The sequence below is a fragment of the Schistocerca piceifrons genome, chromosome 2 (genome assembly GCF_021461385.2).
Source record: "Schistocerca piceifrons isolate TAMUIC-IGC-003096 chromosome 2, iqSchPice1.1, whole genome shotgun sequence".
Classification (NCBI taxonomy): domain Eukaryota; kingdom Metazoa; phylum Arthropoda; class Insecta; order Orthoptera; family Acrididae; genus Schistocerca; species Schistocerca piceifrons.
In genome coordinates, this window is record NC_060139.1 from 650,581,883 (window position 1) to 650,596,160 (window position 14,278).

General features: G+C 41.1%; 1 protein-coding gene across 1 annotated transcript in view; it reads left to right on the forward strand.

The window, feature by feature from the left end:
- LOC124775697 (toll-like receptor 4) overlaps positions 1–14,278 on the forward strand; it is a 112,522-nt gene that overhangs the window by 31,543 nt on the left and 66,701 nt on the right. The window contains exon 2 of the mRNA XM_047250525.1: positions 11,755–12,086. Coding sequence (XP_047106481.1) covers positions 11,755–12,086 — 332 coding nt within the window. The remainder of the gene's footprint in view (positions 1–11,754; positions 12,087–14,278) is intronic.

The following is a 14,278-nucleotide window of genomic DNA, read 5'->3' on the forward strand; positions in this document are numbered from 1 at the left end:
CAGTCCGGTTTATTTGCTCTTAAAATTCGCTGGCGATGGTATTACATACCGCAGTGGTAAAGAGAATTAACAATGTGATAGTTCGGTATCACTGTCCATACAATTACGTATGCTTTTCATGAAACAGAGTACTAGTTTTCCCGCGCACGCTTCACAGACTCACCATCCACCATCCCCTCTACTACTCAACCACCTTTCGACTCTCGATATCACTATCGCTGTCCCCTGTCTATAGATGTTATATCGTTATCGTAAATTACATAAACCTTTATAAATGTTATTGACTGCATTTTTCACAATTAATAATATTCCAAAAGAGAACTTTACAAACTTTACCACAGGTACAAAGCAAGAAACATATTTATCCATTGGCAAACGAAATAATCACAATTACATCTTTACATTTAAAAACCACAGTAGAATGTTACATAATCACGATTAGAAATGCCCATATGAACAAAAGAAAAAGAATAGAAATCTAAAGAAAATCACAAAAAAAAATTTATATGCGTGATTAGCAATGCCTTCACAGCACCCAAAGATCACACAAAGCATCAGACGATTTTGGATTTCTTGGGAGGTTTGGCCTCAATTCCTAGCTTGAGAATCTAACATGAATTGAATAATCCTGGATTACACCGCACACCATTCCTGGCGTTAAAGCACATATGCTCTCCAATAATAGTGGTGTGCATCTGGTACAGGATCCTGTGGCGCACTTAAGTTCCAAAATTGTGGAGGAAACACAACGGATTGTGTTTTTCAGGTGTGATATCTTGCAAATAGTAGATGCAGGGAAATAGGTAATTCTGTACTCGTAGATTTCCGAAACTCTTACTAACTCATTTAAAGATTTATGAGACTATGGTCGTCTACAAGATGATGCAAAAAGTGGGAGAGGACAATAGTATGCCTGATATTATCATTTTATAATGTCAGTGATAAGAAGAAATTGGGAGTGCAGTTTCTAATTCGTTTTGGTCTTCTGACGACTTCACTAGATGGTAAACAACCACCATGTACTGTTTAACCATTTACTGTTTATCAACACCTGTTCACTGTTTACTGTTTACCATTTACATTTCACCTATATTACCTGTTTACAATTTGCCATTTACCCATATTACCTGTTTACTTAGTTACCATTTACCGTTAACCCATGTGAGCAGTGGTATAAACAGAGATATTTGGATACAGTCAGTTGAATGAGCACTGCATTTGCCAACATGCCTACAATGCCACTGGATGGGAGAGTATTCAGGTATTGAAATTTTGACCAAAATATCTGCAGTAAACTGGCATTGCCGCAAAAAGGGCAAGCTGAAGCTGTCTCTGTACTGGAAAATGTATTTAAGCACATTTCTCTACCGCTACAGAAATTAGGACAGCTTTTCTGAAAGAAGATAGACCAGCGCAAACAAGATGAAGTCAAATGAAACAATGTATTTATGAAACCAGAAGAAGAAGAAGATGATGATGACAATGACGATGAATATGTGGAAAATGGTGGCTGGGGATGATGATGATGGTATTGAAGAACAGTCACGAAAGAAAATTATGGAATAGACACAGGGGAACTGGTAGGATCATTTTTGTTGACCTAATATACAAAACTGGCGATACTGTGTACGAAATTAGCTTGATCCATTAGCAAAAGTAGTGATGGTTAGTAATTCAATGTGGAATTCAATGGAAATGATTTCACAATTCACAACGTAAGATGATTGTTACTTCACCAGTAGATGACAATGGAGATGATTTAATAATTCACAATATAAGAAACATGTAAACAATAGGATTATACGATATATTGTTTAGAATTAAACCTCCTGAAAACAGCTACGGAACACGATGTCTTCAAAATCATGGTAAAATTGCCTTGGCTAGCAGTGCTCAAAAGCAAAGATATCTCGCCTACAGACAATAACTTCCAACACAGATGACAAATATAGGCACATTTTTAAGACTGCATTAGACGAAATTGGTGGATCATCGTTGAGAGTTGATGACATACATGTCTATATGGGAGAAGGACATTTCCGATCCTAATCCAGCTGTGCCTTATCTTGGATACTGAAAATCTCGCCATGTTTTGTCAAAGGAAACAATGCGACTCAGGAATTACGCACTTCAGCTGCCCATCATTCCCGGTACTCAGAGACTGATTCAAGAAGGCAGCCATACTGAAAGCAGACAGAGCTAAACGAAGACATGGAAAACAATATATTTACGTAAACAGCGGGTGGAGAAAAAAAAGAAGAAAATGATTACGATGAGGAAGATAATGATAATTACGATATGGGAGAAAAAGGAAAAGAAGAAGAAGATGAGAACTTCGCAATAATCATCATCATTTTCTTCAAGAGGAAGACGGTCTCCAACAAATCGTTAGCAGATGTCAACCAGAATAAATTGGTAATGTTATTAGTATTCTTGCTAGCTTTGAAAGTAGTAGGTAGCGATACACATGGTAATGGAACAATGTCTAGTGAAAAGGATCTTCGCAAAGCCTCTTTACGACAGTTCTCGGAAATAAAGCAAAAACCTGCAAACTGGCGTCTGAGGACATTCAACTGATTGAGAGAAATGCGCAACCAATGCATTTTGCGGATTCACAAACAGCTCATGTAGTGATTGCAAAAGATTTTGCAGAAAGCGCTGGATCTTTGGTTCGGTGAGATACCATATTTGATTCCACAGAAGAACTGGAAATATGTCACAAATCAGACAGTCTGTGTTACGGCTGTAGCTTGGCGCGTACAATCACGTGTGCCCAGTTACATTATCACTAGAGGCTGTGAGCAACTCCTTGTAGATGCACAGCGTGTTGAATTATTATGCACACACCTGAAAAATCAGAAAAAAAATATTATGAAAACTGTGCCACAAAGATGCGAGGTGCGATTATTTATTCCCTATTGTAGAGATTCAATGTCTGCATTGAAGACTGAGGTTCTGGGATATATCGGACCTTGAATCATGTTCCTCGGATATGTGGACACGGAAATATGAAACTTCTGTCAACAACAATACAGAAAACTGGTTGACAATGCTTGGTAATCACATTTTTGTTATTAGCGTCATTTTTGCCCGATGATTCAACATTGGTGGTGTGCTAAAAAAGCTGGAAGGCTCACTGCAGTAGCTTAGTCATTCTTGCTGCATCATCAGGGACATCACAAGTATCATTACAGTCATCTCTGTAGTCAATGTCATTGTAAAGTGTAGGTACAAGAGGCACTTCATATTACTAATTGAGTCTATATGTTTTGTTTGTTATAATACGGGTTAGGATGCTTTTTGTTATCTTTTCATTTTTACTGTACCGTATTCTTTGATTGTCAAGAATTCTGCACCACAGACTATCGATTTCTTCTAAAGGAACTTGCATTTCGCAATTTGGGTGGTGCTCAAAGTAGTGTGGTCGCACCTGATGCTCTCATTCTACAGTGGGCAACGCCATGTTATGTGATGTGTCGGCAGCTGGGCCAACACCTTGTAGATCGAGATGGCTGAAAATGCACGCTAGACTAACGCAGACGGGCGTGAAGTACTGGAACAGGCTACGTAATTAATGCTATGAAGAAAAGTACGTAGCTGGATTAATACTTATCTTTAATCAATCATTGTGGTACATCGCTCTTGACTATACACAGGAGACTTTAATTACAATCACTGTAAGGCTAATGGCGCCTTGCTAGTTCGTAGCCATTAACTTAGCTGAAGGCTATTCTGTCTCTCGGCTAATGAGAGAGAAAGGCTTCGTACATCTAGTCGCTAGCTAGGTCGTCCGTACAACTGGGGCGAGTGCTTGTTCGTATCACGAGACCTGCCTTGTGGTGGCGCTAGGTCTGCGATCACACAGTGGCGACACGCGGGTCCGACATGTACTAAATGGACCGCGGCCGATTTAATCTACCACCTAGCAAGTGTGGTGTCTGGCGGTGACACCACATTATGAGTGGCACACAACTTCTGCAAAATGGTGAGTGGAAAATCACCACCATCACATTATGGACAAAGCTGATGTACTACTGGAGGTGGCACTGATTGGTATATGTGTGTAGTTATTCTGTCTGAATCACATGCCTATGTCAAGAGGTAGGAGAAAGTGAAATGAATGAGGCCTATTACCAGAATATGACGTGCATAATATTGCTGACAAAGGTTGTCCCTCACTTTCTCCACTCTGATCGAAAATACATGTGGCCGAATACAAAACTGTGACTGGTTAAATGTGATGTTGTTGGGACTGTGGTGGCTTGATTGCCACCTGCAAAATTTCCTTTGTGGCACCAATGGGCAGAGTGGACCTTCTTCTTGAAGAATGGAAGAAACAGAGTGTTTGCTTATGAAAATAAAAAAAAAATATGTGCAAAACAATTGAAAATTTTTGCTGACAAGTTAACTGTGACTTTAGTGTAGGTATGAATATTATTGTGTGAAAATGTAAATAATACAGGTATAAGTAGAGAGTCAATGAGCATTCTAAGCAAAAATACTGACATCAGAATTCTTTTTTCCATCAGCATTCATGGAATTCTGACATAAACACATCTGATGCGTCAAGGCCATGACATCATAGCTCCCAAAAATCTGATATCATTGTGGCATTTCCCTGTGAAGGCCACTCCCCCTCGCCCAGAACCCTCCCGCCCCCTGACCACAAGCTCCCAGCACCCACACTTGTTGATGTTATCACTAACGGCGAGCAAGCTCAGCTGAGCAATCTTTATAACGTGTTTCAGTGTCCGTTATCATTTGCCATCTGCATATTCTCCAGTGTGAAGCGCCGCCAGCAGCTTCGTTAGCGATCAGCTGGGAAGAAAAAGACTATTGTTTTTTAACTGATTTTGTAGTAACAATACGGTTATTAATTTTTTTGTTTCCCTGTGGATTCGTAGACTCTAAATGCCCGATAAAAGAAGACATGGTCCATAGCACGCTAGTAGACACATCAATTTGGGTGAGGGCAGCAGCTAACGTTATTCTGTTTCCTTGCACGATTACAAGTGTATTTTTTTACGGATAAACTAAAAACATCATGACATTCTCTGTCCATGCTTAGGTTTTGTCATCATTCTTACACACCCTGATCCAGTGCTGAATTTAGTGATAATACGAGACGGGTGCACAGTGGGATGTAACTCATAAGATGCACACTTTATAATCTAAGTGGCCTCCGTGAACTGTACTGCCATCAGTATACACCAGGGGTGGTTTGCACAGTATGTAAGAAGCAAGGCCATATGACGAGCGATGGCCACAAATGCGCGTGGTTGGCTCTTCGACGAGGAGGAAAGAAGTAATAGCTACAGGCAGTTTACAATGTATACATGTAGGTAAATAAATATATCCCATAAACATTGATTTTTAATTTTTTACCACAGCAATAAGTAACAACATGCAGTTAATCTTGCAACAGGAGCAGTCTTACAACTGTCAGCTGTACACTTTTTTTAATTACGAGGAAAAAGCGGGAAATTGCTAAAACTTGCAGGACATGCAAGAAAAAAGTTAAATACATTATGTGGATATGTATCTGCCTACTCTGTAGATGTACCCATTCTTGCAGAAAAATATGCTTGCAATATTAGTAATTAGCTGCATAAAAGTTAAGTGAAGGTCTTAGCCCAGCAGCACTCGCGCAAGAGCAGATAGCAATGTCATAATGTAGCCTCTATCTACTAAAAAATATCCGAATGATCTGAATTATTTGTCATGCAGGTGCCAAACGAGAAGTACTTTACTTTCATACAGGTACTAAATGCGGGTTACTGTGCTTTTAGCTACTTTATTTCGAAAATTTTTCAAGGCCACCTACCTACCCACTTCCCATACATGTACACCATTGTAAATAGGAGACTTTTGTAGGAGTTTTGGCAGCATAGCGAACGGGAAAGCGAATATTCTTGTACAAAAGCTTTATCACATTCTACGCATACTTTTTCGTACAGAAAACAATTCTTTCTTTATTCTTACCCAGTATAGTTTTAATAGTATCCAGTTTCATTGTTAGGTTGTTTGAGCAAATGGAAGCGGCATTGCCAAATCGCTATGTGGTATTCACGAAGAAGGCACCCACGCCACTAGTACAGACACGCTCGGAGCCTCAGTTAACTATCGTCACAAATGCAGCTCATATGTAGGAAACCACAGCACTTGGAATTCAAATAAATAGAATCTCACAAATCGCATTACACTATTAATAAAACAACTCGACTTATGGGGACATAGAGCATGACAGCGAGTTTTTCTTTCCTCTCTAGATTCCTATGGATGTCTACCAATTTACACTAAAATAGAACCATGTAGTTGATAACAGAATGGATCGCGTGTTTTAACCTTGTGCAAGACTGTCTAAGTGTTTTAGAACCCAATAAACCGTATTAACAATGTGTTCCATTGTACTCAGTGCCAGTCACTTCCTCGTAGTATCAATTAACGAATAACGTATGAACGACTGCTGTGCTGTGATAACTCGCCAGAGTGCCGCCATCTTAGTTCTTTCGAGTATAAAAGGAGGTATGACGGCCGCAATCGATGTCTTCTGTGGTAGAGGAAAGTGTCAATACGGATTCCTCAAAAGTGCTAAATATCCCTCAGGTATTAGAGAGGAAGACGAGACCAGCCGACGAATGTTTGGTCTGTGGTCATTACTGGAGAACCTGGACGATCTTGTTACAAAAGTTGGCGACATAAGTTACACAGAGAGGTACACTTCTTAGGCAAAAAGAATTTAAATGTGCTTACACCCATTACCGAAGAATTTTGAAATAACATTATGCTAGGTAAAATCTGTGATCAACTGGACAGACAGCACACGTTGTTGACATACCTACCTTACCTCCGAGCAAATGGACTCGCCCGTCCCAAGTCACCGGCGTGCGCACAATCGAGGGAAACACAGTCACTTGTGAGCGAGCGTCTAACGTAACGGTGTTACTATGTTTTCGAAACAGGAACAACGGAGGTGGATCAAGATTAAATGTGACAGAGGTCGTACAGCATGACAGTGTCTTCAAGGTCTTCAAGAGGCGTGCGGGGAATTGGCAGTGCCGTACAGAACAGTGGCATGTTGGGTAAAAGTCTTCAACGATGGTCGGCAAACTGTGGCAGATATGCATCGGGCAGGTCGTCCTCTCGTCTCTGAAGAAGAAGTGCACGCTGTAGCCGCGTTAGTGGACAGTGATCGACGCCACGCGATTCGTGAGCGCGCCCACGAAACCGGATGAGCGCATACGACTATGCTTCGCATCCTGAAGGAACGCCGGCCGCGGTGGTCTCGCGGTTAAGGCGCTCAGTCCGGGACCGCGCGGCTGCTACGGTCGCAGGTTCGAATCCTGCCTCGAGCATGGATGTGTGTGATGCCCTTAGGTTAGTTAGGTTTAAGTAGTTCTGAGTTCTAGGGGACTGATGACCACAGATGTTAAGTCCCATAGTGCTCAGAGCCATTTGAACCATCTGAAGGAACGCCTGGGCATGCGAAAAATTGCATCACGATGGGCTCCGCATGACTTGACGGAAATGCTGAAATGGATGCGTTACGACGCTGCTCAGACTCACTAGGAGCGCTATGAGCGCGAGGGAGAGGCTTTCTTACGCCGTATCGCAACGCTGGATGAGACATGAGCCGCATCGTACGAGCCAAAAATGAAAAGCCAATCCAACAAATGGCGTCATGATGGGTCGCCGCGAAAGTCGAAAGTGTGTCAGAGCCCCAGTATGGTGAACGTTAATGGTGATTCCCGTGTACGACTGTGATGCTGTTATCCTAACGCATTGCGTTCCTCCACTGCAGACTGTTCGTTTTTGGAGCATCACCTGCGACCAGCTTGACGAAAGAAGCAGTGACACTTTCTGTGCAACCCACTCATCATTTTGCATGACAATGCGCGGGCGCACACAGCGCAAGCTGTGGCTGCTCTGTTCGGTCGATGGGACTGGGAAGTGCGCTATACCATCCACCATGCACCCCGGATTTAAGTCCTTGTGACTTAGATTTGATCCCGAAGATGAAGGAACCACTTCGTGGCATTCGCATCAGAACTGTTCCAGAGATTCGACAGGCAGTAGACCGCTCCATCAACAGAACAGGCTCTGCTAACGTTATACTACGCCTTTCACATCGCTGACAACTGCTTCTATATAACGCTGGTGACTACTTCGAACGACAGTAACAGGTAAAACATGTAACTCTTTTTATCGGCTGTGAATAAATAGTTGCCACTATTTAAGTTCCAACCCTCATATTTAGCGTAGAATCTGATGACTGGCTATGTTGCCGGCCGCGGTGGTCTAGCGCTTCTAGGCGCTCAGTCCAGAACCGCGCGACTGCTACGGTCGCATGTTCGAATCCTGCCTCGGGCATGGATGTGTGTGATGTCCTTAGGTTAATTAGGTTTAAGTAGTTCTAAGTTCTAGGGGACTGATGACCACAGATGTTCCCGGGACGCAGCTTCCAAGCGCGATACAGCTTATGTTGCGAGAACTCAGAAGCGAACACAGTGGCGTGATTGAGTTCCCGACATTATGTGTGTGTGCCTTTCAGGCTCTGCAAAAACAAACACGGCCGTTTTGTAGCGAGGTGTGTGCATCCCGATCGCTGCATTCTCAGTACTCCAATGTATCGCTACCTACCATTACTATTTTACTGTAAATGCAAATACCTCCCTGTGTTTAAAGCAATATGTAAAGCTTGTTTGTGCATTTTGCAATAGCTTATTCTTTTTCGCATTTGTGTTTCGTATACTATCTGTTTCTGACAGTTGTCTAAGCCATATACACCTATTCCCGTTTCCTGACTTCGATGTCTTCCATTTCCAGTTTTCTTTTTTCGTATCCATAACACATTAACCTTCTTTAGCGGTTTGTTAACTCAGTAGACAAACTGAAGAACACTGTTCAAACACCACACAGTAGCTGTTCTTAAGTTATTTGTTAATTAATACTGCATGAAAGCGACACAGTGTCACACAGACTACAGTTGTCAATACTGTTTGTTGGTCTTTGCTCAGCGTGAAATACATGAGCCATTGTGTTTCCAGCTATAAGATTCTTGCCACATATAAATGCATGGATTTCTTTCGCGAACCGCTTAATGCAGTAAACAGGTCACGATTCCGACATTTATCGACCAGTACTCCAAGGTATGTCTATTTGCGGTCACTGTGGCCGCCATTATTTTTGTTTGCTAGTGTTAAGAATAAGGACAAAATTTAGTAAGAGAAATGCAAAGAATAGCTTTACATTTCCAGACACCTCACTGACTTGCTGGCAAGGATATAGATATCTAAAAGGAGGTCGATGTGTCAAGCAGACTTTCCGCATTACCTATTAAAAACTTATAAGCTGGTCCCGTGACCATGACATCACTTTTCGTTCCTTTATAGTAGCTCCATTTCTAGTTTTCTTTTCTTTTTTGTATACATAATTCATTAACCTTGCTTAGGAGATTATTACAAAGTAGATTAACTGCAGAATACCACACACAGATTGACATTTCATTGTATACAGAGAGGCCCCTCACTGGATCAGAGGTGTACACATTCCGCTTTTAACCTGCCCATGCTTGCCAGTTAACCAGGCATACAAGATGGCGCACGTTATTAGCAGCACGGGTAGGCTGCTGTGTTCCCATCCAAGCCGAGCTATGCATAAACCAAAGAGGCTAAAGAAGTCTTGCTTGCCTGCCCGTCTTCCCGTAGTGCTACGATGGGTAGCAGTTTATAGTGTACACTTCACTATAGTGTCATGAGGAGGGTTCGGAAATTGATGAAAAGTATTTTTTCACTCGAGCATCACAAGACGAGGGTCAATTAAATATACATTCATTTTGGTCATTGTGGGCCAGAAAAAGGTGCATTTTATTTGGCCCAGAAAAAAAATAGTCTATTGCGAATTGTTTAATATCAACGACGCGTTTCACCGTTTCGAGGCATTATCAGATTGTGTAAAGTAGCTAGATGTGTAATCCACCCGTCATAAAGCCACGCAAAATTTTCCACATTATATGGCTTTATCAAAGAGGGGTTACATATCCAGCTACTTTTATATAGTCTGATGATGCCCCGAAAGGGTGAAACGCGTCATGGATATCAAATAATTTCGCAACCAAGACTGTTTATATTCTGAAATAATTCGAAACTGGTTGCTGTAGCCTCTGCCACAACGCAACGGAATAGTTTTTATTTTATTTATCCCTTTTTCCTTTTTGGCGTATTTCAGGCTTATTAATCTGTTTCGACATGAACAGTTTTCTCTGCTAATTCATTCTCTTTGGTCTAGTACTGCCCATTCTCAAGTCGAACCACCAACTGGTCATCTCAAGCACATGTTTCCTGTAGCACACAGAGCTATAATTTTCGTAAAACAGAGAATCACACGAAAACAGTTCTTAAAGATATTAAAGATCACCTTGTTGTATAACGCAACATACCTTACTTGAAAATCACTTAAACCTATGTGTTATATATTTGTTACATTTTTTTGAAAGAAATGCTTGCATATTACCCGCTCTACCCCATCAACAGGGCAGAATAGGACAAGACATTTTTTTGTGGTATTATCACTAAACTCTGAAATATAAAAAATATCATCTTATCAGTAAGGCCTAAAGTTATTTAGTGAATAATTGAGACTAATGAATACGAAAGTTTATGAACTCAGTTCAGGTGAATTTAGGCCAGATAATCTGAATTAACTTATTAACAGCGATTATACTCTGGTAAAGAAATTGTAAAATCGAATTCTGAATCTTGTATGTCTGCTGTGATCTTTTACGCCATCTATAACGAATATCGCAGTGATATTCTAGTTCGCGTTTTCAAGATTCTTGGTGAGCGTGTCATCTCTGATGGTGCTTCGTATATGGATTGAACATTTATAGTTAACGTATATTGACGAAGTTTGGAGAGTGATATAAAATGGAGACAGTTACTTAAACGCTTCTGTACCCTGGAAAGGCTTATCGGAATTAATTATCGTCATACATAGTCATGAAAGAAGAAACTGCAACCAGATATTAATGAACGGTTTGAACATCGATTTTTTGAAACTTAGTTTGTTTCACAGTATTGAAAAATTTCTACACACGAATGGAATTCAGCCTTCTACGTTCAGGATCTGACACTGAAGAAGTGGACTTAATAAGGGTATAATTAATTGCACGAAGATTTAATGCTTGTTCCCTTTTTGCTGGTTAGACTACAGTTACGCACCTGCGGCGTGGCTACACAAGGTCTCATCGACTATATAAGAAAAAAATGTCCTTATCCATTAATTAATTCGTCGTAGGAATCCTGTATTTGACATCAGGAGCGTGTCGGGACAGCGCACCTCGAGTCTAAGTTCGCATACATTCGAAAATATGCAGGTTGTGCGAAACTTCTTTCAGCTGTTTACATTAATTTCGTCACTCAGTTCTGTTAAGTTACCCACAACAGAATTCTTAATACGAACATGAATAACGTCGTTGGATTTTACCTGCTAATCTTAGGGCATTAAAAGGAGGTAACACAAGTTTCACAAGATAATTCAGTAACAGTCGCTCGAATTTTGTTTTAGTTCAAAATCGATGTCATATCTTCAAACAAAAATTTTAAGAAACTGATGCATGTTTAACTAAAATTTCTTATGTATAACTCATTTTTAAATATCATTTGCTTTTATGAACCGCTTGCGGCAAAAGCATACCATACTTAATGAAAATCATTTTGGGATATAAAATTTTAATTTCTAATTTCCATTTTGCAGGAACCTCGTGGTCGACGTAAACCTGTTGTCTGTTATTGGGGCCATGAAACAACTGGAATACGACAGCTCATTCGATGAGTTCTGGAATTTCACAAACGCAGAGTTCAGTGCTGAGAGTGGCTTCCTGACCGCAGTCACTTTCAATGAAAAGGTGGTCAAGCCGCGGCCCTGTCTCATATCGCTGGGTAACATCCACAATTTGGGCGGTACCAGTGTCGAGGAACTGAGTCTTTATAACAACAAGGTCAGCCCCACAAATCTCACGTTTGGACCAATGCCAAAGCTAAGGATACTGCGTCTTGTCCACTGTTCTTTATTGGATTTTCCGGATGGTACGTATATACCCCGTCTATACGTTTGACAATAATTTTCCTTGAAAGTTCTACATTAATATATCTCTCTGTCTCTCAGTCTTTCTGTTCTACCTCTTATTGACATATGCATTCTCATAAGTCAACGCATACCAACAAGTCAATGCACACCTCCCAATCCCACAAAGCACTGAAAGGCTTACAGCGAAGAGGAGTAAACTTTCGAGATTGTCACACTTGATGGTTTCCAATTACCTTACCAGGAAACAGTGAAAGATCTCGCCATAATCTTGGGTGAGCATCTAAACTGACAAGAATAAAGTGTTGCAGCATGTGCATGCCTCTCCTCTGCCTGCATGCATTCCAAAGGTTTAGAAAAAATTTTCCACTTGAAAGTAAACAAAAATTAGTCCAGTCTTCAGTCCTGTGAAATCTTTACTACTGTGATTTATCTCAACATGGCACAAATAATTAAACCCCCACACAATACGAGGTTGCTATGAATGCTTCTGGAAGATGTGCGTAATATTCAGTTGTGTGAGGATGTCAGTCATTCCTGTTCTCAGTTGGATGCGATCAGATAGGCGACGCGATTTTCACTTGCTTCTGTGTTTTCATTGCTTTCTTAGTCACTGGTGTCCTAAGTAGCTCTCTTCGCGTATCATATGCCATTCATGATTCCATGACTCCAGTATCGCACTGGATATGTACATTACCTCGGCTGTAGCTGTGCATAACACTAAATCATTTCCACTCCTTTCTCAGTTTCAGCTACAGCACCCTGGAACAAACCACCCAACAGCCGGCGTCTCATCCAAAACCGCTCTGCATTCAAAAGGATATTGAAGCTTTATCTGTTACCATCGGCGTAGCCTCCTACTTGGCATATTCCAGCAGTTTTGTTCGACAATGAACCAGGATTTCGGCCACACTGTAAAGTATTCATGTTTTTCTCGTTCTCATCAATTTTCATTTTCTTTCGTCTATCTCAGCTGCTACAATTACCATATTTCTTCTCCGTCTTCATCTCAACAGTCAACCTTTTCTCCACATTTTTTTTTCTTTTTGTACTGCTGCCATACATTTCTGTTAAATGTCATTACCCACGTTCTACATGAACGGAAGGGATTGTTAATAACGCAGATATTTCTTAAAATCCATATATGCATTATTATATATATTGTCATTGTATCATTACTAATAACGTTACTACCTGCAGTATTTCATTACAGTTATCATTATACAGGGATGTACAAAAATATGGGAAAACCGAAAATGCAACACACTACCACGACTAATACATTGCAGGAAATCCATTGGCTTTCAAAACAGCTTTCATTCGTCTCGGAATGGGTAAATAAAGGACCTGGATGCTTTTAAAGGGGATTTTATACCATTCTGCCTGCAAAATAGGGGAAAGTTTTGGTAACGGTGATGGAGGTAAACAGCGATGCGCACACTTCTCTCCAGAGTAGACCACAAAGGCTCACTAATATTGAGATCTGGTGACAGCAGTGACTAAAGGTGATGCGACACTGCATCCTCATGCTCACAAAACTAGTCCTGGACGATGCGGATCGTGTGAACGGGGATACTGTCGTCTTGGAATGTCTCATCACCAATGGCGAACAAACATTGTTCTGTGGGACCGACCTGGTAAACCAAAATACTCACATAAACCTTGGCAGTAACGACCTTGCAGAGTAACTATGGGGCGCATGGAATACCACGATATTGCTTTCCAAATCATCACCGAACCCCCACCATGTTTCACTCTTGGGACGTAAACTCGGTCAGAAATTGGAAACAGAGTGAAACAAGACTTATACGACCAAATGACTTTCTTCCATTGCTTCATAGTTCATCACTCAACAGACTCATTCGTCGGCGTTATGACTTAACGGATAATATTGTTCCGCTTTCCTTGCATGCGGTATAAATCTTAGATACGATGCCTCTCGAAACACCAAACGCTTTGGGCACATTGATTAAGGAAGCATCCACCATACGAGCGCCAACGAGCTGCCCACGTTCGAATTCACTTAGTTCCGCCATAACGCACTCACAACTGCACAGAACACTATTCTGACCACGACTGACTGTATTGAGCGCACTGCAAGGTTGCCGTTCGTGGTCAGATACAACAGCGTATCCTGCAGGCTTAGCTCGCATCTGCTATATATATGCTCAAGCACGCTTTTCTCGCGGTGTTT